The following is a 27,265-nucleotide window of genomic DNA, read 5'->3' as shown; positions in this document are numbered from 1 at the left end:
AGAATAACGGAGGTTATATTTGGTGACGTCGCGCTCTTGCATGGGACGAATTCCGCCGGAACCAGAATCTTCAGAAATATTATCCATAAAATCTTTCCAAGCCATGATGTAGTCTGTTTAAAATGTTTTTAAGGCCTGAATGTTTTAAGGTTTATATATAAGATTTCACACAGTGAACGTATGGCAAAACAGCTTACTAGTATTTGTCTGGTTTAACATAAGGTTTTGAAGAAATGCATTATTCAACAGTGCACGTGACTAAGAAAAACAATCCTATAATGACTACTGTTTTAATGATATTTTACAAATACGCAGCTGAACCTTTAAAAGAGAAGCTTACATTTTCTATCCTTCCGCTGATTTCCCAATCTAGAAGGTAAAAACATGGCCATAACAAGGACATCATCTCTATATATTGTCCTTGGCCATAAGAAGGCCATTTGAAATTAATATTCAAGCAGCAAGTCCCAGACAATTAACGTCCATTTTACTAGGACCCCCGTAATGTAGGACTGGCTGTTACTAAAGAGGAACAACTACTGACGCACGTATCCTACAAGCACAGCGGCAAACAAGAACAAAATTCACTTTCTAATTTGAAAAGTGAAACAGGACCTATTTAGCTGCTGTTGCGATTTTTTACCACATTAAGTACATTCCTTTGTTGCTGACATTTTAAAGTCACTGTGATAATTTTGCAAGAGGTTTTAAAACGGAGAAAAATGATGGGAGGACCATTTGAATCTGATCACATTGCCCTCCTTTGTGAACCAAGGCATTTCCATATTTTCATGTTGATTGTCCAGTTAAACATCATCTTTTAATTCGAGATTCAAGACATAAAGTTGATTTGGCCTCACAAAAGACCTTCCTGATCTCTTGGTGGCAGGACACAATGGGACGAAAGCTCCGACACGTGCTGATTTTCCTTCTCATCATCCTGAAGGAGCCCAACACGCCAGAAGCTGACTGCCGTTGCGCACCATCATCAGACTGTAGGTGCACTGGCATGGGCCTCATCAGCATCCCGCAGAACCTCCCAACATCCATATCCGGCTTGGATTTAACATTCAATCTTATTACGACTGTAAACCGGTCCCTGCTGCTGAGGTATGGGGGTTTGACAAAGTTGTCACTTTACAATAACAAGATAACAATAGGTTCAGTCTGATTCGTTTCAACATTTATCCCAACTTAAAACCTTGTGCCTGTTCTACAACCTTATCACAAGGATTCACACAGGTACGTTTCAATATCTTACCCGACTAAAACACCTTGACCTTAAATTCAATCAGATAGCAATGATTCCATTAGGGACGTTTCAAAATCTAACTGATCTAGAATATTTGCACCTGTCCAGAAACCAGATAGCAACGATTCAGGAAGGCACATTTCAGAATCTACCAAATCTGCAAACGTTGTTAATGGACTTCAACCGGATCACTGACATCCATTGTAAAGCATTTAAAAATGTGCCTCGCCTCAAAATGTTGTCGCTTCAGGGAAACCAGATGTCTGTCATTGTCCCTGGTAAGTTCTGTTTGTTGCCATCCATTCGCACCCTTAAACTTGTCAAAAACCCTTGGCGGTGTGACTGTAGGATGATTCCCTTCAGACTGAATTACACTAAATTTCCTGTAATTAAAAAACACAACATGATATGTGTCCAACCCGCCAAATTTAAGAGAAAGAAGCTTCAAGATATCAATCCTGAAGACCTGGTTTGTGAAGAGTCATCCACATCGTCACTACCTGTTGATATCGAAACCTCACCTGCATTGGCAACATCTTCAGTTGGCAACACAGAGAACAATGCTAGCCTATTGGCAAACCCCGTAGGCTCGTCATCTCACTCACATGCCCTCGTTAACAAATTAGAATGTGCTAATTACTGTTACAATGACACCGTCACATCTCGCTGGTTCTTTACACGCAATACTGGCTCAGCAGCACGACCCGAGGAAAACAGAAGCTTAACAACACCAACACTAACTTCACCCCTTGCAATCACTTCAGACAAATCAGAATCTACTCCCGGTTCTCTCTCTGGACCTGTCAGCGGTCCAGTAGTTGCCTTTGTCCTGATCATTGGCACCATCATTCTTACAAGGTGGTACAACAAGAGGATGATCAGACATCCTCCATTAGGAGCAATATCTGTAATGCCAACAGCCCGAGACCATGAGTATGAAGATATCGACAGCACAAGGCAGGGTCAGTCTCGGCCCATCACTGAATCCACCGCAAATGACCACCAGTATGAAGATGTAGACAACCATCGTGTTAAGACAAGACAGGGTCAGTCTCGGTCTAACATTCAATCTCCGGCAATTGCAAATCTGTCACGTGACAAAGTGGCTGTCTTAAAGCCAAATCCTATGTATAAAACACCACAAAAGGATCCAACATCTACAGAAATAGCCAGTGGTGATGACCACCAGTATGAAGATATTGACAACCATCGTGCTAAGACAGGACAGGGGCAGTCTCAGGCTAACAAGCAATCTCCGACAATCGCAAAGCTGTCACGTAACAAAGTGCTTGCTGTCTTAAAGCCAAATCCTACATATACAGATGTGAAAACACCACCAAAGGACCCAACATCTGAATCCACCGCAAAAATCACAGCGACTGTAATGGCCAGTTGTGATGACCATCACTATGAAGATGTGGACAACCATCGTGTTAAGACACAGGGTCGGTCTCAGGCCATTGCTACACCCAAAACAAAAACCAAAGCTAGTGTATTGACCAGTGGTGATGACCACCAGTATGAAGATATTGACAACCATCGTGTTAAGACAGGACAGGGTCAGTCTCAGGCTAACTCTCAACCTCCGACAATCGCAAAGCTGTTACGTAACAAAGTGCTTGCTGTCTTAAAGCCAAATCCTACATATACAGATGTGAAAACACCACCAAAGGACCCAACATCTGAATCCACCGCAAAAATCACAGCGACTGTAATGGCCAGTGGTGATGACCACCACTATGAAGATGTTGACGACAACCATCGTTCTAAGCAGGGTCGGTCTCAGGCAAAATTTGGTAAATCCAACACAAAAAACACAGCTAGTGTAATGACCAGTGGCGATGATCACCACTATGAAGATGTAGACAACCATCGTGTTAAGACAGGGCAGAGTCAATCTCAGGCCATTGCTAAATCCAACACAAAAACCACCGCTGTTGTAATGACCAGAAGTGATGTTGAGGCAGGGCAGGGTCAGTGTCAGGCCATCACTGAATCCCTAGCTGCTAAAAATCTTTCTTATGGCACTGGACCGACTGCCTCGCGGCTAAGTCCTGTGTACACGACAGCAACTCATGACCAGTAGTAATGTTCAGACAGGGCGGGGTCAGTCTCAAACCATTTCTAAATCCACCACACTGTGACCATAGCCATAGGATACCACAGCTACTGTGGTCATGATCAAACAGGGCAGGGTCAGTCTCAGGCCATCACTGAATCTTTGGATCCTTGTAAGGGGCACAGCAGGGCCGGCTGTCTCGCAGCTAAATTTTCTGTAGGAAAATGTATTGTAAAAGTATTGACAATCTAAAAATCTAGTTTGAAAATCTAGTACAAAGCAAAGCAATGCAGAAACTTAAATAATAATCGATGTTATAGATTGAAATCCTGGCTAATCAATAGCCTCGCGTTTTTAATGTGGTGTGAATTTTGTGATTTTAGTTGAAATGTGTTTTTCTTTTTCTTTTCTTTTTAGCTTGATGATAATTGAACAGGTCATTACAATGGAATAATGCTCAAGTAAAGCCATTTCTCTATCTTATGTGTAATTTTGAACACAAAGAGTCGGACTTACTCATAGTGTCCTTGCTCAAATGTTCGACTGTACAACTTCAGTCAAGGAATTCTGTGAATATTTCTGTACCTCTGTGCACTGGAATAAAAGATGTGCAACGTTCACTGGCTTTCTTATGTGTATTTGTTTACAATTTACAATTATGACCATTGTTGTCTTCTACATCTTCTAAACTTTTCTTGGAATTTGTAGAATTTCAACATGACGGAGGCCATAGACGCATGCGAAAACAAAATAGGTTTCACTATCACGAAACTGTAAAAATGATTGAAAAACTATTATCAACTTAGATTTAAAATGACATCTTTCGGGTAATCTTTCATCAATCAACCAAGTCCTCGAAACAACCAACCAACCAACAAGAGAAAACGGAAACAGAAACAGAAAAGAATGTTGATGAAAATTCAACTCATTGACAAGTCATCATCTTCTATGTAATAGCAAGGACCTTGGTAAAAGGTATTTAGCACCTTAACAGAGTACAAACTTTTGAGCGAATCTGACGTAGCCTTAGCCTGGGTACCATCCTACTTGTATGCTGGGCCCCGGCATATATTAAAGTAGGATGGTACCCAGGCTAACGTAGCCTCTACCAGGCTTCAGAAGTTGTAGAAATTGGCTAAAAAGACAGATAATATGCCGTGCTTAACGTGTACTTGGAAGTTGTAAACTGTTCTTCTTTAGCTGACCCCTGGCATGTTATCTGTCTATTTGGCCAATTTCTACTCTACGCAGCCACTTCTGAAGCCTGAAAGAGGCTAAGGCCACACCAAGTAAATTTTATGGAAGACCACACCTGGCCACACCAAGTACATTTTATGAACAAGAAGTGGAACTTTTGGGTTCTTTTATTTGCCCCTTGTAGATGTGTGTCATTGATTCAATTTATCAACATAAACAAGCAACTTGCAAGAGTGTTTTAATAAATGAAGACCATTATTGTACAAACATACCCACTGGGTTAAGTACAAAGGTTAACTTGAGTACACAAATATATACACAACAAGATCAATCTAGTACTAAAAGTTCTTCCATTCTTGCTGCTCAATTTCCCTGAGGTACCCCAGCAATGCACCTGAAGTAGCAACGTTACACACCCACACACCCCAGATCTATATGGCTGGTACGTCCACCAGTTAAGAATTTCTATCATGATTATAAATGTTAATGCTATTCAAATAGCCAGCCTCAGACAATCAACACCATCCTTGGGTTGCTTGTAACACGTCATTACGGATCAGCTACCGAAGGAGGACACACCCAACAAGAACAACAGCAACCTGTGCTCGAGTTCACGTAAAAAATTGCCAATTGAGGCTATTCTGACTCACTCGAAAGGTATGTTTCTACCCGTGCGTGAACATAAACGGTGAAATTTGTTGTGTTGACAGTTTTTCAAACCTTATTAGAGGTTTTCAAACCTTAATTAATGGGCTTATGCACATAGACAGGCAATCAGGTGTTAATTCTCCAAGCAGATGTTAGATGTTTTCGGACTGTCAGAAATCATGGTAGATAGCTGTAAGAGAAGCCCGGCCACCAGAAAACATTAAATTATAATCTCTCCTCTTCATGTCTGCTTGAAGATTAGGTCAGTTCTGACGAGAATAACGGAGGTTATATTTGGTGACGTCGCGCTCTTGCATGGGACGAATTCCGCCGGAACCAGAATCTTCAGAAATATTATCCATAACATCTTTCCAAGCCATGTTGTAGCCTGTTTAAAATGTTTTTAAGGCCTGAAATGATAAGGTTTCATACAATGAACATATGGCACAACAGCTTACTAGTATTTGTCTGGTTTTAACATAAGGTTTTGAACAAATGCATTATTCAAGAGTGCACGTGACTGAGAAAAACAATCCTATAATGACTACTGTTTTAATGATATTTTAGAAATACGCAGCTGAACCTTTAAAAGAGAAGCTTTACATTTTCTATCCTTCCGCTGATTTCCCAATCTAGAAGGTAAAACATGGCCATAACAAGGACATTATCTCTATATAATGTTATTGACCATAAAAAAGCCATTTGAAATTAATATTCAAGCAGCAAGTCCCAGACAATTAACAGGTCCATTTTACTAAGAAGTAAGACGCCCGTAATGTAGGACTAGTAGTTACCATAGAGGAACAACTACTGAGGCACGCATCCTACAAGCACAGCGGCAAACAAGAACAAAATTCACTTTCTAAGTTGAAAAGTGAAACAGGAACTATTGACCTGTTGTTGTGAATCTCTGATTTTTTACATCATGTACATGTACATTCCTTTGTTCTCTGACATTTTAAAATCACTTTGATAATTTTTGCAAGAGGTTTTAAAACGGAAAACTGATGGAAGGACCATTTGAATCTGATCACATTTCCCTTCTTTGTGAACACAAGATATTCCCTATTTTCATGTTAATTGCCCAATTATAATCATCTTTTAATTCGAGATTCAACACATAAAGTTGATTTGGCCTTATAAAAGAGCTTATTGGTCTTTCTTGGTGGCAGGACACCATGGGAAGAAAGCTGCGACACGTGCTGATTTTCCTTCTCATCATCCTGAAGGAGCCCAACATGCCAGAAGCTGCCGACTGCAGCTGCGCACCATCATCAGCCTGCAGGTGCCCTGGTATGGGCCTCACAAGCATCCCGCAGAACCTCCCAACATCCATAGTCGGCTTGAATTTAAAATTCAATCTTATTACAACTGTAGATCAGTCCCTGCTGCTGAGGTATGGGGGGTTGACAAAATTGTACCTTCACGATAACAAGATAGCAGTAGTTCAGCCTAATTCATTTCAAAACCTACCGCGACTAGAATTATTGCACCTGCAAAACAACCGGATAAGAATGATTCACGCAGGTACATTTCAAAATCTACCACAACTGCAAGAGTTGTATTTGCACAAGAACCAGGTAAGAATGATTCAGCCAGCCACATTTCAAAATCTAGCGCAACTCCAAGGCTTATCCTTATACAACAACCAGATAAGAATGATTCCGGCAGATATATTTCAAAATCTACCCAGACTAGGACGATTGTGGCTAAACGACAACCAAATAACACTGATTAAGACAGGAACATTTCACAAACTGCCCCGCCTATCACAGTTGAAACTGGACAAAAACGAGATAACAATGATTCAGTCAGGCACATTTGCAAATTTACCGCAACTACGAGAGTTACACTTGTACGACAACAAAATAAGACAGATTCGCGCGGATATATTTCAAAATACACCCCGACTTGGACATTTGCACCTGAACAACAACAAGATAAGAATGATTCAGGCAGGCACATTCCAAAACCTACCGCAACTACAAGCGTTGTACTTGTTCTGCAACCAGATAAGAATGATCCAGACAGACATGTTTCAAAATCTACCAGGACTTCAACGATTGGTCCTTAACAACAACCAAATAACAATGATCAAGGCAGGCACATTTGCAAATCTACTCAAACTGCACGAGTTGGGCTTGGGCCACAATCAGATAGAAATGATTCAAGAAGATTTATTTCAAAACCTACCCAGACTACAAAAATTAGACCTGTCCAACAACCAGTTAACAATGATTCAGACACGTACATTTTACAATCTGCCTCACCTGTTCCGGTTGAAACTGGAAGGTAACCAGATAACAGTGATTCAGATGGGTACATTTCACAATCTAGCGGATCTGCAGACTCTGTATCTGTCCCAAAACCAGATAACAATGATTCAGAGGAATACATTTCAAAATCTAGCGAATCTGCAAACTCTGCGTCTGTCCCAAAACCAGATAACGATGATTCGGACGGGTACATTTAAAAATCTACCCAATCTACAAAAGCTGTACCTAGAATACAATTGCATAACTAACATCAATTCTAATGCATTTAAGAATCTGCCCAAGCTCCAAATTTTGGACCTTCGGTCGAACCAGATGTCTGTTATTCTCCCTTCAGCGTTTTACTTGTTGCCATCGCTTCGTACCATTGAACTTGCCCGTAACCCTTGGCGGTGTGACTGTAAGATGACACCCTTCAGACTAAACATCACTACATTTCCTGTAATCAAAAAACGCCAGATAATATGTGCCCAACCCGACAAATTTTGGGGAAAGAGGCTCATAGATGTTTGTGATGAGCCAACCGTTTCACCACTAACTGAAAGCAATGCTAGGGCTAGCCCATCAGCATATCCTGTCACACTGCCACTTGTTAACCCATCAGAAAGTGCGAATGACGGTTGCAATGTCACTGTCACCTCTCGCTATTACTGGCTCTTTACTGCTGGCTCAACAGCGCGTTCTGCAGGCGACGGGAGCAGAGCAAAAGCAACACTAACTTCACCCATTGCATTCACTTCAGACAAACCAGAATCTGCTCACAGTTCCTCTGCACTTTTATCTTTGCAGCTGTCATGTAGCACAGTTTCTAGCTTTGTCGTGATAAGTGTCACCATCTTTCTCATAGTGTGGTGTAAGAGGAGGATAGGGTATCCTCCATTAGGACTGAATCCTGGTGTTGTTGGCGGCATCACAAACACAGCAATTTCTGTGATGGCAAATGTTCATGATAACCAACAGGAAGATATTGACAGCGATCAGACAGGGCAGGGTCGGTCTCAGGCAAGCACTGAATCCAAAGCAAACACCACAGTTGCTGTAATGACCAGTGGTAATGATCAGACAGGGCAGGCTCAATCTCCGACAATAGCAAATCTGTCAAGTAGAAAAGCGCCAGCCTTAAAGCCAAATCCTATGTGTGCAGATGCGGAAACAACACCAAAATCTGCAGGAATATCCAGTAGTCATAATCAGACAGAGCAAGATCAGTCTCATTACTCTCATACCATCACTGAATCCAACAGAAAAACCACATGTGCCGTAGTGACCAGTGGTCATGATCACCCGTATGAAGATGTTGACAACCATCATGTAAAGACAGGGCAGGGGCAGTCTCAGGTCATTACTGAATCCAATAAGAAAACCGCCGCTATAGTAATGACCAGTAGTGATGTTGAGACAGGGCAGGGTCAGTGTCAGGCCATCACTGAATCCCTGGTTGCTAAAAATCTTTCTTATGGCACTGGACCGACTGCCTCGCGGCTAAGTCCTGTGTACACGACAGCAACTCATGACCAGTAGTAATGTTCAGACAGGGCGGGGTCAGTCTCAAACCATTTCTAAATCCACCACACTGTGACCATAGCCATAGGATACCACAGCTACTGTGGTCATGATCAAACGGGACAGGGTCAGTCTCATGCCATCACTGAATCTTTGGATCCTTGTAAGGGGCACAGCAGGGCCGGCTGTCTCGCAGCTAAATTTTCTGTAGGAAAATGTATTGTAAAAGTATTGACAATCTAAAAATCTAGTTTGAAAATCTAGTACAAAGCAAAGCAATGCAGAAACTTAAATAATAATCGATGTTATAGATTGAAATCCTGGCTAATCAATAGCCTCACGTTTTTAATGTGATGTGAATTTTGTGATTTTAGTTGAAATGTGTTTTTTTCTTTTCTTTTTAGCTTGATGATAATTGAACAGGTCATTACAATGGAATAATGCTCAAGTAAAGCCATTTCACTATCTTATGTGTAATTTTGATCACAAAGAGTCGGACGTTCTCATAGTGTCCTTGCTCAAATGTTCGGCTGTACAACTTCAGTCAAGGAATTCTGTGAATATTTCTGTACCTCTGTGCACTGGAATAAAAGATGTGTGCAACTATCACTGGCTTTCTTATGTGTATTTGTTTACAATTTACAATTATGACCATTGTTGTCTTCTACATCTTCTAAACTTTTCTTGGAATTTGTAGGTAGAATTTCAACATGGCGGTGACCCTAGACGCATGCGAAAACAAAACAGGTTTCACTATCACGAAACTGTAAAAGTGATTGAAAAACTATTATCAACTTAAATTTAAAATGACATCTTTCTGGTAATCTTTCATCAATCAACCAAGTCCTTGAAACAACCAACCAACCAACCAACAAGAGAAAACGGAAACAGAAAAGAATGTTGATGAAAATTCAACTCATTGACAAGTCATCATCTTCTATGTAATAGCAAGGACCTTGGTAATAGGTATTTAGCACCTTAACAGAGTCCTTGGTAATAGGTATTTCGAGTACAAACTTGTACTAGTACTTGCCTACCCGGCATATAAGTAGGATGGTACCCAGGCTAACGTAGCCTCTACCAGGCTTCAGAAGTTGTAGAAATTGGCTAAAAAGACAGATAATATGCCATGCTTAACGTGTACTTGGGAGTTGCAAACTGTTCTTCTTTAGCTGACCCCTGGCATATTATCTGTCTATTTGGCCAATTTCTACTCCATGCAGCCACTTCTGAAGCCTGAAAGAGGCTAGCTCCCGTGTAGGAATCAGCGACATCTAGCGGTTCTAACAGTGTCTGCAGTTTGACCAACCGGTTGTACAGCATGTACAAGTAATTACGTGTTTCTTTGTGGTGGTGAAATAGATCGTGCATAACACAGAAGAAGAAAAACAGTCATAACACAGCTGTATGAACGATACTTCAGTGACATTTTGAATACCACAACACAAATAGGAGTTTGTAATTTCACCTTGTCACTTTGGTATTGCCGGGAAAAAGGGAATCCCTGTCCCAGCCAAGGCTGTTCAGTTTCCTGTGCGTTTAACCCCTAGTTCTTTGCCTAAAATAAATATGTTGCATTAAAAATCATTAGAAACTCTTATTCCGTTGAGTGCCAATCTGTATCATTGTATATTTGTATGAGGGGTGTGTGTTTTTGTCCGGAAAATGGATTTTATGGAAGTGAATTTGCGTGAAAGTTTGTTGTTGTAGGGGGGAGTGACGGGAAACGTAACAGCCTGTTCAGCTTCTTTAGAAGGTGTTTCCGGTCGGGTCTGAGTGAGGGGCCTGGATTTCTGGTCAATGTTTGGAGCGCTCTCTCGCAGACTTCCCTCGGTAGCGCACTGGATTTAGATGTCAGCGGGCTCCCTTGTCATGCACTTGGTTGGTTTATAGCCTAACCTTGGAGATACGGGCCCGAAACATCGATTTTTCACGTCGGCTGCTCAGGGGAGGTAAGTGAATTCCCAAATTCCCACGTGTGCTATGCAAGAAACTCGGCAGTCGCTTTCATCAATATACATAGTGGGGAGGGCAGGGCCCCGGCCGATCGACAGCCGTATGAAACTAAAAAGTTTTCCAGAAGTTTCTCGGAAGGGCGGACGGGGTGTGTGATGTAGTCAGTCGGTTAGGTGGAAGGGAAAAACCACAAGAACAACGCCATAGAGAGGTATGTCGATTTGGTAGTTATAAAAATCCAGCCCTGTTTTTAGTGCCCTAGGCGCTTGGACGGCCCAACCTTTCTGCTAGACCGCCTACACGGTGTTATGACGAGCACGCAGCAATTATCGCCTAGAAAAATACCCTCACAGCGGATATACGTAGACACAACCGGAATAAGTCTTTTGTTTTCTTGTTGCAGGACTCAGACTGAGTAGGAAGTGGGGTTTTCGTGGGTTGGAAGTTGCCCGGGCCAGGCCCTTTTCCTGTGAATAAAGCCGGGCTTCGAACCAGAGGACCTCATTACCCAGAGACACTACCAGTGCACCCATGTCTATGTTGTGAGCTGTTTTACGTCGAACTACCTCAGGGATTCACACCACAGCTTTCAAAAACGTGCAAAGAATCGTGTCGAAGTCTACAGTGCAAGAAAAATGTGGGCCACACTAGCCTACTGCGTGCTATTTCTAGGTAAGTGCCGTCTTGTTCGCAGTTTTAGGTCGTACTTTTGAACACAGCTGGACGTTTGGCTGCGAATGGCGCTCCCGAGAATTCTGCTGTGCCCAAGGCTTCAACATGCGATTAATTTGGGTTGTAGGGTGATTCTGAGTTCAGTGCAGCCGGGAAAGGATGTCCCAAACCCGAGGAAACATGTTTCCCAACCCGCCCGACATAACTCCGATGTCTGCTCGCACTGGTCTCTGTGCAAATACTTTTTTTTGGTACGCTGGAAATGGTGGAAAATTAGTTTATTTTACAGCGGGAATGACGGAATTCCTGGGATTCTTCCTCCCGGGCATTGTCCCTGGGATTATTGATAGCTTTTTGGTCAGTTGTTCAGCCTTCCCTTTGTAGTTGTTTGATGTGGGGGACCGGCGCAAATTGGCTTGTATACGAACTTGGAAACTTGAGCCCAAATCAGGGGACCGCTCACTTTGACACTGGTATTTATTCGTGAAATCCAAGATGGCGGCTTGGGAGACACCAAGGAAAATTCCCTAGCAAAATATTTTGTCAAGTGGCCAGCTTACAAGGCCTCTTGTGGGTTCATGCATTTCAATTGATTCACAGGCTTTTGTTCTAAGTGATGAGGCAAATTCCTGAGTAATTTACAAAGTGGGAAAGCAATCCTTTGTGTTGACAAAGTGTGAATTTCTCATTGTGTTAATTTTTGAGGATATCTTCCAATTGACACCCCTTCACTCTAACAGTTGTTAAATGTTTGAAAACATTGTTACAGTCTTAGCTTTGTTTTTGTTCTTGTGCCCAAATAAGGGAGAATTGAACAATTTAATCAAATCATCGGGGAGATGAGGTGATTTTTTGGTGTCGGCCAGATTATGTATGCATTGCCTCGTTACATCAGAGCTCAGCCTTCTGGAAAAGTGGTGTTTTTTTCACCACATTAAAAGCGTCGGCAAAAGCGGTGACCTCGAACTTCACAAACGTACAAACCAGACATCTTGTATGGCATGGAAAAACTAAGAATATATGCTTGGTTGTACAGTTTGTTTTTATTTTTTCTTAGCATCATTGAAATGAAAGGAAATGTTCACATGTGATGAACTTTACTGGAAGCAAAATTTCCCTCAAACAGAATTTCAAAAATCGTATACCTTTCCTTTCTTGTTAAAATATGCAATTTCAAACGTCAAACTGAAAGACGCTGAGTCTAAGTGTACACAGTCTTTACCCCACCCTAGTAGTAGGCAAAGTGCTATATACCACAGACACTGTTTGTGAAGGTACCTAAAACGGAAGGGGTGTGTATTTATAGAAATGTTTCAGTGCCCTTATGTTTGTATTGAGCTCTCCTACAGTCGACCATGCGTCGCCTACATTGGCTGTCAACTTCTGCATTTAAAAAGGCTAGAAATGACACACTGTGTATTCAACAGTTTCCGAAACATTTTGGGCTGTGTATATAACAGATATTGCCAGCCAGACAAGTGTATTGGCAATGATTAGCGCGATCGTCTAGTTTGAGCCAGCGATTTGTTACGCAGCAGACTCAGCCCAGCCATCGTGTGTGGGGTCATAAGCAGTTTGATGGGGTATCTCATTTACACCCAAATGTCCCAGTCAAATAGACTGTTTAACCAGTCTAACACAAGGTCTCCCTGAGGATCAAACCTCCACCTACAGCTCTTGAGTATGTGTAATCTGTTAGGAGATGTGTATCAGGGTGCTAAATACATCGACAATTGCGCTGGCTCTATTCTCGCTACTTTGCAAATCCATTATGAATGTGTAATCGGGACTGTTGACCAACACGAGAATCAAAGAAAAGGCAGGTTATTTTGCAAAGAAAAGAGATCAAAGAAGAAGAGAAAGCTCAGGCAATTGACCCAGATATCTATTGTTGATGGAGTCGTCCTACACTGGTGCTATAGAACATCTGGTCTTATCTAAACCATACTTTGTACATGTTACTGTCCATTACCAAATTGCACTAGCACGTTGTGTGGACCAGGTGGGTAGATGGGCATTTGCATGTCTGTAAACACAATCAAATGTAATCAGCACAGTAATAATATATTGTAATGTTAAAGTGGCATGAATGTGTATTTGCTCTCTCTTTCAAAGGTATATTTTTACTCAACTCACAACTGTCATTCTCTTAGGTTCTTCTCAAAAGAGTTGCTCTCAGAATGTTTCTTGAATGGAAGCAAATCTTGCATTTTTCCTCAAGATTATGACAAAACGTTTCTCTATGCAACTTAACTGATGACAGGTGAAATTGAGTACTGTTTACATAACAATTCTGGTAAACCATTTTACCCCATTTCTTTTTCCTCTCCAAGGGATTTGTGTATTCATGCTATGCAAGGGCCAGACTTGTCGGACTTGTGTCAAAGGCCTGGTTACCCCAGGTGTTGATTTATCCCTGTTGCACTGGAGACAAAAAAAATCTTACTATTTTGTGGCTAGAGTGGCTGAAAGAGCCCTTCAGTGTTATAGAGGGTTTGTTGGACATGAAACAATAATAGCTAGACACAAAGGGAGAATTGAACTGTTTGGAAGATTACTATGCCAAGACTGTTTGGGGCTGAGCGACACACTCCTTACTCATGCTTCAATGGTTCTTGAAGAAAACTGGTCTCACCAGTAGCTGGAGTGCTGCAATGCCTTCAGGCATCTTCTTGTTGATTCATTATGCGACCTCAGAAACGTGCAGCCAGGAACGTGCAAAACCGCAAAAAAAGTAGGCGGCGACACTGAGTAATATGACAACCGCCGCACCTGTATGACCATGATGACTGTGGCAATGGACGGATATGTCCTTTTATGGAATAGTGTGGGTCGGTGAAGAGCTTTAGGAGAGAGTTCACACCTCAGAATAATCTGGATGTCATTAGAAAATGCACCCAGGTGTCAAGAACCGCTAACAAGATGAGAAAAAAGGGTCTCTTTCACAGTGGGACCCCAACAAGCTTTGGGGACCCTGGAGAAACCTGCTCAGACCTGGAAGACATTTTCTCACAGTCTTAGAGGTCACGACCTTGTGGTAACATTCAATCAAACCTGGGAAGCCTTGCCTTGTTGAGTTCCAGCTTTTCTTATTGAAAGGCAGAAAGTGGCTTGATTGTATCAGCACTGAACAGTAGTTGGTTGTGACTGTTCCAAAAATGTTTAATGTTATTCTCTGACCTTAAGTTTTAGAGCCATGTTTCTTTCTATATTTTGTTATCAAAAGTAAATAGGAATTCCAGTCTGGTTGACTTTGCATAGAAACAAGAAAAGGAATATTTGCAGATCAGGAAAAGCCCTTGTTTTATATCAACATTATGATTGACCTTCTCCCTGCTACCTAACCCTGTTACCAATACAGACTGGGGGCCATACCAAAAACTACTTCAGCAAGGAGAACTTCAAATGGATTTAAACTCCTCCTTCAATAAAGAAAAAACAAAGTCAAACAAATTACAAAATGGATTTTGTGTACTTAGATTAAGAGCCAGCCAAACACTTAAGAAAGTTCTCTTCATACCGTTGGTTTCACTTACAAGACACCCCCTTTACCTGGCCAATGCTTGACCTTTGACCCTAAGACACCTTAAATCCAGGTATGTGGAAATTACACCCCTTCAAGACAAAAGCCTTGGAGCAGGACTTCCGTACTTTTGACCCATCAAACACGAGACCATCCAATATATTACCCAAGATATGTTATCGTACACCTTCCACTAATGAGGGAGGGATATCGAAGATACCGTTGGGAAGCATAATGATAGTTTTTGGGTTACCAATGTAAAGGGAGGGAGCAAAGAGTTGTAAATCACAGGAAGGGCTGTTTGAGGTCAATCAGCAAATATTTGAGAGCTGAGATCAAAGTGGGAAGCCGGTAGGCAGGATTGGAGTGAATGGAGCAAAGCTCTGTCTTACCTGGAAATGTGTTGTCTCCGTGGTAACTGCATTGTCACCATGATAACCATAGGATGTACTGATGTTTAGTATAGGAAATTTTGGTGTTACCATAATAGTCCGGCGAAGGGAATGAAAACAGAATTCACAACATGCCATTGTGTAAGAGATAGCAATGATGTTACAAGAAAGCATTGTTTTGTAATCAATCTCTTTTTGCATAACTCTGTAACAAAACAGTATTTCAGAGTTCTTCCAGTGCGGCGCTGTCCAGGGAAGACTGCTGGAGTGCGCATGCATGTAAAGTCTAAACTAAAGATAAAGATCACAAATATGGCTCTTGTGCTTTTGAAAGGCTAGTCGACACACATTGAAGGCGAAGCTAAAAGGTTCTAGGAAAAATTTATAACTTTCCAATATGATGGTCAGCATTATTATTTAATATTAGAACACTACTCTACTACCAAACCAGTTGTAGTCATGTTTTTAACCTATGACCTTCTGACTAACTAGGGAAGTTGGGAGGGGGGCATTTTGCCTAAATGGGTCTGACCATTGTCAAGGTTACCGACTTACTCATAATCTTTCCACCTCCACTTCATCCCCACCTTGATTTGTCTCACCGCTTGAGCACGAAGATCAAGGGAGCGGCATGAAATAATCACAGGAATTGCGCAATGGGCGGACAATGAAGTTAGTGGGTTGTGTCTAATTTGCGGTTGGACGAAGGGGGTTCGTAATCGGGAGGAGGGGTGCCACAACCACAGTAGCTGGGCACAGTCACGGAAACTTGAGTCATGCAGAACATGGATATTACCATTTTCGGAGAATCAGTTTTTATGATTACCGGTACATGCTTGATTCGTGATTATAAAAACGCTCACCTTTAAAGGGAGACAGGTGTACCAAATTGTTTCTTAAAACTTTTGTGTTCAAACATCAATTTTAATAAAGATGCCTGGTATCTTCTCAATAAAATTATGTTTTTTTGGAGAAAAAAAGTCACACAAGTATTTTTTTTGTTTAACAAGAACAATTAAGCAAGTTATTTCTCGGAGCCTGAAGGGGTAAGGCAGACATTCAAACATGGGAAAAGAAAAAGTGAGAAAAGTGTAGGAAATGGAGAGAGCAATTACTGAAAGTACGTCTTAAAAAGTTGAAAACATTACCTACTACATAACCATTAGACGCTGTGAGAAAAGAGGACAAATTTGTGAAGTTTTGAATGGATTTTTGAATGGATTTTCTGTATAGGACTCTTACTACATTTATGCTCCACCTGGTTTTCTCCATCCAGAAGTTTTGTTCGTAGTTTTTTTTTTTTTTCAACCTGAAAACTTAAGAATGGCAAAATCTTTAATTGTCTTTTTGCCTGTGGGTCTTCAACAAATGGTGTGAATACCAGTGCATTATATCGAGGTCTTGGCGCCAAGGCTTTCACTCAGCGAAACCCTCAATCCTCACCTTTGCTTCTTGGTTTCTTCCCAGAACCCTGACCTTTCCCACAGCAATCTTTTCTTAGCCTCTACCAGGCTTCAGTGGCTGCTGGAAAGAGCAGAGCAGAAATTGGCAGCTCTGAAATTGTACTCCTTTAGCAGACCACTCCCCTGGCATGTTATCTGTCTATTTGGCCAATTTCTACTCTTTCAAGCCTGGAAGAGGCCAATCTTTTCTGTGGCGTTTATCTACGATCTTTCTCCTTTTCAAACCTGCCCTTTTGCATGTGTAAGGAGATTGTATAAGGATTAGTGGTGAGAGGTTGAGTATGGGAGAGATACGGACAAGTCTACACCCTGTAGTATACTGCCAGGGGGTGGCAAGAGACATGAACGCTGAAGACTTCCAGATTTCGGCCTTGAGGATACAGACACAAGAGCCTGTGTGTCCTTGAGATGGTTGGAGCTAGGACCATGCACTGTGTTACAATGAAAGGTTGTTCTCTGCAGTCTTCAATCATTCTGAACTACGTAGATGGGAAAGTCACAGCAGATAATAAAAAATACATATTTGTGGACAATTGTAGAGGAAGAAAACAATTAAAATGTGTTAACAGCAGAATAATAATTTGTTTATCTTGAAGATTTTAGCTCAGAAAGTACAGGAAAGTTTCTGCCAGGTGTTCTCAATAGTTTTGTTTTCATAATTTTGTCACCTGTTGAGAGATGGGCAGTGGGATACCAGATGTTTCATGTAAGAAGAGCTGTCATTGGTCAAACAGATATCTCAATGACCAACAGCATGCTTTGTTACAAAATGACTTGTTCTACCTCATGTAAGGCTACTGCTTAAATAAATGTTGTCTAACATCATCTACTTTGCGAGTGTAATTCCAGAAGAGATTTAGAAATTCTACTATAAAGGTTAAAAAGTAGTTTATAAACAAGGGAACTTGTGTGTAAATATTTAAATGCAGGAGTGATGATGACGCCTTCCATACAGCCAGCGAAGTCTAGACCCTCTGTTATCAGTTACTTCTCCCAGACTACCAAGTATATGTTATGTGGTTTTCCTGTTCTAGGATTCAGATTTAGAACCAAGACCTCCCATACAGCTCCCCTCACTTCTGATAAAAATAAATGTATGTATGTATACATGCATGCGTGCATACATAACATAACATAACACAACACACACACAGTTGTGGGTGTGTTCTTGTAGTAGAAACCCCAGAATAGGTTGTCATAGACAAAGAGTTGATTTCTGTGTTTAGCCTCTCTGAAAATTGTATCTGGCTGCCTCCTTTTAAAATTCTGTCAACACTCTGTCGATCTGTTTCTTTTTGGACTTGGGTCACTGTTATGATACTGTTTCCCCACTATTCCTGACAACATTCCTATCTACACTGACATACTACTGGTACATTAAAAAAAATCACTCTATCATGTATCACATGTATCATCTAGATACATGTACATTCCCATATTTTGAATTGATTATGTCTAAAGTTGTACATGTCGTCTTCAGATTTCAGTGACCCATTTCTTACCTATTCTCTAGCTATTAAAAAAAGGAGGTGTACTTGTTACCCAACTCTTTCTGGGCTACAAGTCTGGCTGGAGGACCAACAAGGTCAGAGTTTCATTTGCGCTGACCCCAGACCAGTCTCCACTGTAATTTGTCATCCAATCTGACTGTTGGAATCCAAACTACCCAGGGAGAGACACAGTCATTGATCGCAGCTCTCTCCCAAATTAAATTGCATGTTTCTTGTATGGCGTTTGGTCGTGAGCCATTGTTTTGTATGTTTGCGTGCACCACTGTAAAGCAAGACAGTCTAGTAAAAGCAGACAGAAATACGTACTGTGTATGAGTAAGGGGAATGAGTATGGATTGTCACCTATAAAGTGAAATGCAAACTTGGCAATTTTAGTCCTTTAATTAGCTTTCCAGATGTTGAAAATGAAAACGCTATCAGTCGTCCCAGATGGAGAAAGACTTTGAAAGTTATTGATGAGATATTTTCACTATTAAACCAGTTTTGAGGACACGGACAGCTGGTTTTACGCTTTACATTGTTGAAGTTTTGTTGAAAAATGCTGCGAAATCGTCATTTCTGCACAACGTAGACAGTGGAAGAATATTGCAATATTGAGATACCCAAAGTATTGATATCATTGACTTTCAGAATCTACATGTATCCACAGATGTAGTTCTAACATTGATTGTTCTACATCACTTCACCTGCCAGGATGTGAGGATGTAATAGTATACTTACTCCTATGGAATGTTGGAATGATTGATTGTATGGAAGGTTTTTTCTTTAGTTTTGAAAGTAACCGGATCTGACACCATGATAGAGTAAGACTTCTTCAAGGTGTTTTGTAAGTCTGACCCGAGGGTGTCTTCGGAAAAGCCCTTTGTCGCAAGGAATGCATGAATATACCCTTCTGTAACCCAAAGTGCCAGTTAGCAAATCATTTGCTCAATCAATTTCTCCTTTTCGGCTTGTCAAAGGCCCTGAAGAAATTCTCACAAGGTAGAGAATAGCAAAGCCGTATTCTCGATGGATACAAGGAGACAAAAGAGCCAGAGAGAGAGAGATAAGGATATTCGCTCTGCTGTGCTGTATGGTCGCTTTTACAAGCAAATGGAGGCCATAAATACCTGGGGCATATTTGTTCTTCCCGCAACCTGGAAGCCTTTTTGTCAAATCTTTACGCTTAGCCAGAAAGTTGACTTTATTTTTTGGCACGGGAACAACTGGAGGAAAAGAAACTGACAAGAAGCGCCACTTGCATGATGCGGACTAAATGCGGTTTTGCAATAATGCCGACTTTGTTTAATCTTAAACTATCCAACCATAAAAAGATAGTGTGTTGGGTCAGAACCCTGCCGCAGGCTGCCAAGGAAATCCACCACAAAGAAACGTATTGTTTTGTTATCTCATCAAATCTGGAAGCAATCCGAGCTCCAACTACTAAGAAAGGATACTTTTTAAGTTTCGGGAAGTGCTAAGGAGAATGTTGTAGCTCCCGTCACCCGGTTATGACAAGACAGGAAGGCCTTAGAACAGACAACATTAAAACGGATCCCCGCAATGCTTGGCCAGTCAACTGAGACAATGCCATGGTATGCCGCGCGGGCACACTGACCACCGCAAATCCTCCACAAACACCCTCGCATTGGCACAGTATTTGCCTTCGATTAGTACAGGTCTGCGTGTTAACTGCAGGAATGCTATCCTATTAAAGAAAAGGGTTGTGCAGGTAATGGTGCGTTGGTTCGTCCTCTAGCTGACCACCGGGTCTTGGCTTTCAAACCGCGGCCAGACAGGTGTGTGTGGTCACAGCCGTCTCAGGTGAAACCCTACCACCTGGGCAAGATGATGTGAAAAGCCCCTTGTTGACAGTGCCGAGCATGTGGTCTGCGTCAAGCATTCTTTTACAAGAACAGGTCCCACTGTGGCATTCACAAGTTAGAAGTCTTGCGGTCAGGTCAATTTCGAGGAAGTTTGGATAGCCCTTGTGGAAAAGAATGATGTATTCTTTAGGACAAATCGGCTTGTATGCTCCCCTGTGTGTGTGCATTAGAACTTAGACATGCCAGCCGGATATTGAGAGCAGACAGACCAAGGATGTGAGGTCATTGGTTAGCAAATAACGTCTGTATCTGCATTGCATAACCCATAAACCACCAAGTCTAGAAGTGACTTGACTTGATTAGTGCACTAGTTACATGGAGTTATCAGGTATAAGCTCCTGTTAGGAATGGTTGTTTTCAGCTAACACTTACTAGGGCATACACCCTTCCTTGTCTAGAAGTGTGCTGGGTTCTTGCTTAAAGCGTTAGTGGTTAAAATATGCAAATCAGAATTTCAGAAGACAAGGTGGGATTTGAACCCCAAACCTTGCATTGTGTCCTGAATCATGATTGGCTCCTGTGCTTCATTTGGTACAAAGGCATGCTTGTGGCAGCGAATGTCAAGCCTCGATGCATGTCACGTTGGACAGACAAATCAGACGCGGGTCCCAGAACAATATATTTTACTTGACACCTGTGCTCAGGTCAGTGTGCCACAAGGCAATGTAAAAAAACGTGCCACAATCTCTCACATTCTGATCAAACAAAATTTGTAACAAGTAATGAGAAAACTCATTACTTCAAATGTCAAGCTTGTTCAGCAATCAAATTTTAACAAAATCACTCGCCCTGGAAGATGGCATCGAAATAACATTTCAGACCTTTCGCAGAAATAAGTAGTACAGAACCAAGTTAAGGTGCCTTACTTCCCAAATCTTGTTACAGGAGGAAAAGAAGAATCACTGAAGCAAAAAACTTGACATTTTCACCATTTGGCCCAGTGAGCAGCTTTTTTTATCAGTCTTCTTGTGATCGTGTATTGTACATAAAAAGTAGGTGACTTTGAACCTAGTTTTATAGTTCCCATGTAGGTTAGCAATACCTATAAAGTTACGTTTTATTACTGTGCTGCGATAACCTCAGACACATAAAGATAAAATTGTCTACGCTTTGTTTAAACTAATAATTCATGGTCCTGCAGTAACATCCATTTGAGTACATAGTTTGTTTTATTTTACTGGACCACATAGCATTTTATCCTCAGCAACTGTTGTCTCTTGTTTGATTGGAGTCATCTCATAAAATTACCAATTCAACTACATTGATGATTTTTTTTTTTTACTGAAATTGATGAAATGAAATATGATAAAAGTTTTATAAGAGCTGACTTTGAAGAAGGTTAGATAAAAGCTTTGATTTGAGTTGGTCTTGTATACATGAATATGTGATATCAAAACAAGATATTAAGACAAACTGACGTCATACAAGTAAACAATTTCTGCACAGCTCATGCAAATATCGACATTCCCCAAGGTAGCAGTACCCGGTGGAAATAGGCATGATCGAATCACAATACGGAAGAGGCAGGCATAACACAAGGCAATAAGTGGATTTATGTCTGGCAATAAAATAAATGTCAGACCAGATATGGACTAAACGTCCCTTGGGTTTTATTGCAAGTGATGAGTCAGGTTTTCTCATCAAAAATCATTGAGAGAAGATTGGTAGAAAAAACGTGGTGAAATTGACAAATCACTACAATCAGTGTGACATTTCTTAAATATTGCTCTCGGTATATTTTTAGGGGTTGATTCGATCAATATAATACCTTTGCAAGCATTTGCTTGATTTTGAGAAGGATGTTTCAGTAGTCAGAAAGGTTATGGAAACTGGCAAAAGTCCAGCAGACTTTAAATGCATCTCCAAATGCTTTTTTTGAAACCTAGAATAACCCTTGACTCCCTCCCACCCATCTCCTGAAGTGAAGGTACAGACGTTACCTCACTTCCTACAGAAATCCAAACAAAAGATTACCCGAATTTCCTCCCAAAAGACGGGGCCTCTACTGTTACTGGCCACACCTGTACTGTAGTCAACACAACGCACCTCGGTACAAGGACTCAGCTAACCATACTTAAAACAGAAATGTATGTTCAAGTAGCTCGAGTATAAACAGCAGTTTTTTTAGCGGGTCCTTCAACAAGTTTGTCTGTTAGAATAGCAATAATTAGCATCTGTGGAAAGAGATCCTCTTGTCATCTTTCAGGAGAGCTTCAGAGAGGTTTTTGGCTGCCGCTACGAAAACAGGATTCATGGTCGACCAATTGGGTTATGAAAACTGTGTTCCCTTGCAGTGAGATAAGAAAGTTACCACTCTGAGAAGCTGCCTAATTGAAAGAGTCAATAACAATGCTGCTTTTTCAGGTCGAGAGAGGGGGAAAAGATAGTTGTTTTGTATTTTGCTTGTCATACAACAGCGTCATGGGAGATGGATATTATGATACATATACAAAGTTTATTTGTTTGTTCATACTTGAAATAATTATATCACAGTGAGGAAAGACTAATTTCACATTTTCACTTCACACTCAGGCCAAACAACTGTAACAAGTGGCCTTTTCACTCCTTCCAGAATAGGGGCAAAGGATGGGATGAAAATTGTTGTTTTCATTTAAAAAGTTGGTAACCACTAATAGTAACAGACATTTCTTCTCAAGTTTTCCAAATTATTAGTTGGTAAAACAATTTCTTTGGATAACAAAAAAAATGCAAAACCTGGGTCTTCAGAGGAGTAATTAATTTGTCTGACCCAATATATGGCATGAGTTATTAGCCCCAGATGTTTCAGCGATGGATAAATTATAACCATTGATTACTGTAAGGGTCATCAGGTGGTTTTCCGGAGCGACCAGTGGTCATTTGTGTAGCCGGGATGTCCGAGGGGTCAGCTGCTTGCTCAGCAATTATGTGTTGATGAAAATTGTGTGTCGAAGTCTGTAATTGGTAGGTTTCCAGTGTAGTAACCTGCGCATACTCCTATTTGACCCTTTTTTGAAGGGCACGTCAGTGTATTCTATTTGAAAACAGTATGGGAAAAGGTTTTAGAGCGTTTTATCTCTTGGATTAAAAAATCTCTTAGTATACATGGAGTCTGGAAGTAGAGGAATACCGTGTAAGACAAATTCTTGTGGCAGCAAGGGATGTCTTATTTTATGTCGATGACATTTGCAATTGACTTTTTAGTGACTTGTTAGTTACAAGGGATTGTTGGGACGCCTAAATGTTGTAATTCACATGCCAATCACATCCCTTTGGGAGGAACCTCAACTCACGCTCAAGTGAGACAAGTCTTGAGAAATGTGTCTTAAGTGTTTCTACAGGACTTCTCTGATTTCATGCGTCTTAGCTAGGCCATACTTGAAATCAATCAGGACCCTGTGAGTGCCTGTATGTGGGGGCAACACTTTGATATCAGGGCTCGAAATCCCAGCTCGAGAACATGAAGTAAAATGCATGTTACTGCAGGTACAATTGGAGCTGTGCAGGTATTTCTGATGTCTACCTGTACCTAACCTGCACTGGTCCATGTTCTGGGTTTATGGTGGTATATGTTTTATTATTATGACTTTTAATTGCTACTTTGACCATTACCACCTATGACATAAAAAAGAAAAGAAATAATGGTCATGGTTTATGAGGAGTTTTTAGTGTGATCCATACCTTCTTTTAAATTCAGTGTTGCAGGTAATTTTCAGTGTTACCTGCACCATTACAGGTATGCAGAAAATAGGTATTTTGAGCCCTGTCCTGGTTGCCCTGTGAGTGTCTGTATGTGGGGGCAACACTCTGGTATCTAGGAAGGAAACCCTAGTTCTCTGTGAACAGCTGCTTCCTCCACCCCTTCCCCCCACTGGCTGACCTCCTTGGGCGACCTTTCGGTCACCTGGTATTGTTCTAAGGTCTCTTCCAGTGGATTCCTGCCAACATTTCCAGTTGTTGTAACATGTTTTGAACTTGAAACATTCACCGAGAACAATACCGACCCAGATTGAGTTTGGAATGTTTGTAAATTTGCGGTAATGTTTGTTAGTGTAGTTCATGATTGTGAGGATTTAGTCGAGTAGGAGCTCTCAGAGCCATAGTAAAAATTTGGAGTCATGACACGTTTTGAACTTGAAACATCCCACAAGAACACTACATCTTTGCATGCTTGCAAGACAAGTTTGTGATGTTTGTAAATTTGCGGTAACGTTCTGTTAGCCTAGTTTTACGATTGTGAGGACTTAGTCTCAAGTAGGAGCCCTTAGAGCCACAGTAAATCTTCTGAAGGCCAAGTTCGGAGGTATTGAACTTTAAGACAAGCTCAGCAGACCTCGGTAAGCAGAAATGTCTTTCATCCCCCTCGCCCTGGAGGATACTGTCGGTGCCTCCCTCCCTATTTTTGGCAGAGTAAACGTTGAGACCAGCGCGCAGGTATGCTTGTAACGCCGCTCCCGTCGCCCCCATTTTCTACTTATGGCACAGCCCTGCCCATACACGCTCTGCACCACCCACCAGACAGGAGGAATGGTATTTTACCCTGGTCCTGGCATCAAGAGCAGATTTAATTAGGTCCCTGATAGGTCAAGGGAAACAAGCCGCACGTTTGCCGGCACACATGACAAGTCTCTCTGTATTCCAGAACTGTCTACCAGAGGCGACCAATTCTGTTTATGTCTTGGAAATCAATACGGCTTATTAGATATAAATACATCATGCGGAATAGCTTTCTGGGTCAGGGAGGAGGTCTCACTCATCCCCTGCCCCCCTCCCCACATTCCAGCACTGGCAAGGTCAATGTTATGTGGGGAGGTTATCTGCAAATCACTCTCCCACAAACAGTCGTGGGAATTGTAACTTCATCTAGTTCTATGTTGTCTGCATTCTTATCTGATTCCAGATAAAATGTCCCCTTTAAACTTTTATGGAGGCACGTTAAAAAGTAATACAATCTAAAAATAATAGCGGGTCTGGGCTAAAATAAGGGAACGATAATGATGAAAGTGGTGATTACAACTGACTGAAAGTTACACAAGCACTGTGGTATGCAGAAATTACTGTTGTATACAGTTAGCAGTGACAGATCAACCTCAACTGTTACCAAAACTTAGTAAATGTTTGAAAATGACTTGTACATCATATTACAGTTACATGTATATGGCTAACGTTAGCATTATTCTTAACATTGTCTTCCTTCTACCAAGAGGTTACATTTGTTAAGTGTCTGTAACTCTGTTGCAAAAGATACAAATTTATCACAGAAGAATATCATGTGTTTTTTTGGTTGGCATAGGGGCATGTTTCTATGTGTGTGTATGGTGTCAGGAAGGTTTGTTTTAGGTAGAGCAGGTTACAATTATATACAAAGTACACAAAGAGAAAGAAAACCTCCAAGTAATCAGATACATTATTGGGGGAGGGGGGCCCTTCATGTCATTTATCAAGCAGGCCAGTAGATGTGTAACCTGATTAGAGGGGTTGATGAGAATGGTCTTTGTGGCCCAGGGACCACCCCCATACAGATGGGACATGTCTCATTGGCCGATCCAAATGAATACACTGTAAATGTAACAACTAATTTGATACAAACGTTGCAAGGTGTTATGATGTAGCGAAAGATGAATTTGTGAAATATGTTGGTACAACATACCTTCTTCTAAGGAATCTGATAAGAGAATGTAATTGAGACATCTGTTCTTGTAATGATGGTTGTGCCATAGATAAAAATCATGATCAAGATAGTCGTACTAAAATAGAAAAAAGTATTACATAAGTCATAAGCTTCCTCTTTGGTTTTTATTTTGTACTAAAACATAACCATTTTTTTAATAGCAGTGCTTGTTTGATGAGGAAAGTTCCTCTTGCTGTTGAATTGGTAAGTGAATAGAAACCTGAAGGTATTATATTTAAGTGGTCCACTATAAGATTTCATGGTAGCTTATCCATCAAAAAGAAGATTATGAAGCACATCTCCCCCCACAGTATCACATATCCACACTCCCTACCTTCTATAATGAGCTCGAAATCAAGCTCAGTAAGGGGATCTTTTCAGATTAACAAGAAAAAAAGATAAGGCTTAAGTATGACAATAATGGATGATCCAGGTAGGAGTTATCAATCAGTGAGATTCTAATCTCAAGCAGGAGATTAACTAATTCTTCAGGGAGCTATGAAGCTGGGTGTGGATTAGGAGTTGTTTGATTGATATCTGAATTGCTGTATGGTACCATATTGTTACCTCACACTTTCAATATGTTTTACAATGGTAAAATGTGTGCTGGTAGATTTCAAAAGAAAGATTAATATGACAGTCTGATTTCTTAATGTAATGATATGCTTGTGACTTGCAGTTTAATAGGAAGCTGCCAGGTGCATTGTTTCAGAAGGCACTACTCCCTTTTGCAAGTACAGAGCATCATTAAACATCAAGAATGTCAAAAAAATTAGAGAAGAAGATGTCAGCGATCGACTGCATGAACTTGTCAAAAATAAGATGAAGTCTAAGCCTCTGCTTGGACTGGAGAGTAACAAAATCAGTGCAAAGCATCCTTGCCGCCTTGTCTTGGGCAAGCTATGAGGGAAAAAAACATGACCAACACCAATGTGAGAGTGACCAGCCCTCAAACATCCGCCATGAAATTGCGATTAGGCTGTGTTTGTGTCCAGCCCTGCCATTTATTCTGCCCTAACCAGGCAGGGCACACTGGTGTCCACTGGAGAGGGGCGCCTGTTGAAAGAAAAGGTCAGAAGTTCATCGATTGGTGGAGCCCCAGTAATAGGACCACCAGCGCCATGCTGATGACGTTGCCATGGCAACTGGAGAAAGGCCAGCAGCAATGATGTTGTCCTTGTTTGGGATAGCCAGGGGGTTCCTGTGTCTTCAGAGAGAGAGACAGAAACAGGCGGATTGTGAGGATAGTTGAGGTTTTGCCAATGAAAACCACCTCCTTGGTCTGCTGCTTGAAAAATCCC

The 27,265-nt window shown here is 41.2% G+C and overlaps 3 protein-coding genes across 3 annotated transcripts in view; all 3 read left to right on the top strand.

Moving 5' to 3' along the window:
* Positions 1–895: 895 nt before the first annotated feature.
* LOC109469036 lies at positions 896–3,510 on the top strand. Its single transcript, XM_019767430.1, has 2 exons — positions 896–1,160; positions 2,416–3,510. Exons 1-2 carry the CDS (start codon positions 896–898, stop codon positions 3,336–3,338), a joined length of 1,188 nt encoding a protein of 395 aa, XP_019622989.1. The 3' UTR covers positions 3,339–3,510.
* Positions 3,511–6,334: 2,824 nt separating this feature from the next.
* LOC109469026 (leucine-rich repeat-containing protein 15-like) lies at positions 6,335–9,341 on the top strand. Its single transcript, XM_019767419.1, has 5 exons — positions 6,335–6,497; positions 6,639–6,683; positions 7,260–7,619; positions 8,574–8,837; positions 9,337–9,341. Exons 1-5 carry the CDS (start codon positions 6,335–6,337, stop codon positions 9,339–9,341), a joined length of 837 nt encoding a protein of 278 aa, XP_019622978.1.
* Positions 9,342–10,996: 1,655 nt separating this feature from the next.
* Positions 10,997–27,265, top strand: part of LOC109469885 (laminin subunit beta-1-like) — a 51,643-nt gene continuing 35,374 nt past the window's right edge. The window contains 2 exon segments of the mRNA XM_019768645.1: positions 10,997–11,099; positions 11,292–11,560. Coding sequence (XP_019624204.1) covers positions 11,524–11,560 — 37 coding nt within the window. The 5' untranslated portion in view covers positions 10,997–11,099; positions 11,292–11,523.

Source organism: Branchiostoma belcheri, unplaced genomic scaffold, assembly GCF_001625305.1.
Source record: "Branchiostoma belcheri isolate BF01 breed outbred unplaced genomic scaffold, Haploidv18h27 scaffold10, whole genome shotgun sequence".
NCBI lineage: Eukaryota > Metazoa > Chordata > Leptocardii > Amphioxiformes > Branchiostomatidae > Branchiostoma > Branchiostoma belcheri.
The sequence above is the reverse complement of the archived record's forward strand: the minus strand, read 5'-3'. Positions and strand labels throughout refer to the sequence as shown.

Excerpts from the sequence above, each read along its gene's own strand:
- LOC109469036 (XM_019767430.1), top strand. The coding sequence starts at position 896 with ATGGGACGAAAGCTCCGACACGTGCTGATTTTCCTTCTCATCATCCTG. Across the intron at positions 1,161-2,415 it reads CAATAACAAGATAACAATAG|AAATAGCCAGTGGTGATGAC; the intron begins GTTCAGTCTGAT and ends CAACATCTACAG.
- LOC109469026 (XM_019767419.1), top strand. The coding sequence starts at position 6,335 with ATGGGAAGAAAGCTGCGACACGTGCTGATTTTCCTTCTCATCATCCTG. Across the intron at positions 6,498-6,638 it reads CCTCCCAACATCCATAGTCG|AATTATTGCACCTGCAAAAC; the intron begins GCTTGAATTTAA and ends TACCGCGACTAG. Across the intron at positions 7,620-8,573 it reads GATAACGATGATTCGGACGG|ATGCGGAAACAACACCAAAA; the intron begins GTACATTTAAAA and ends CTATGTGTGCAG.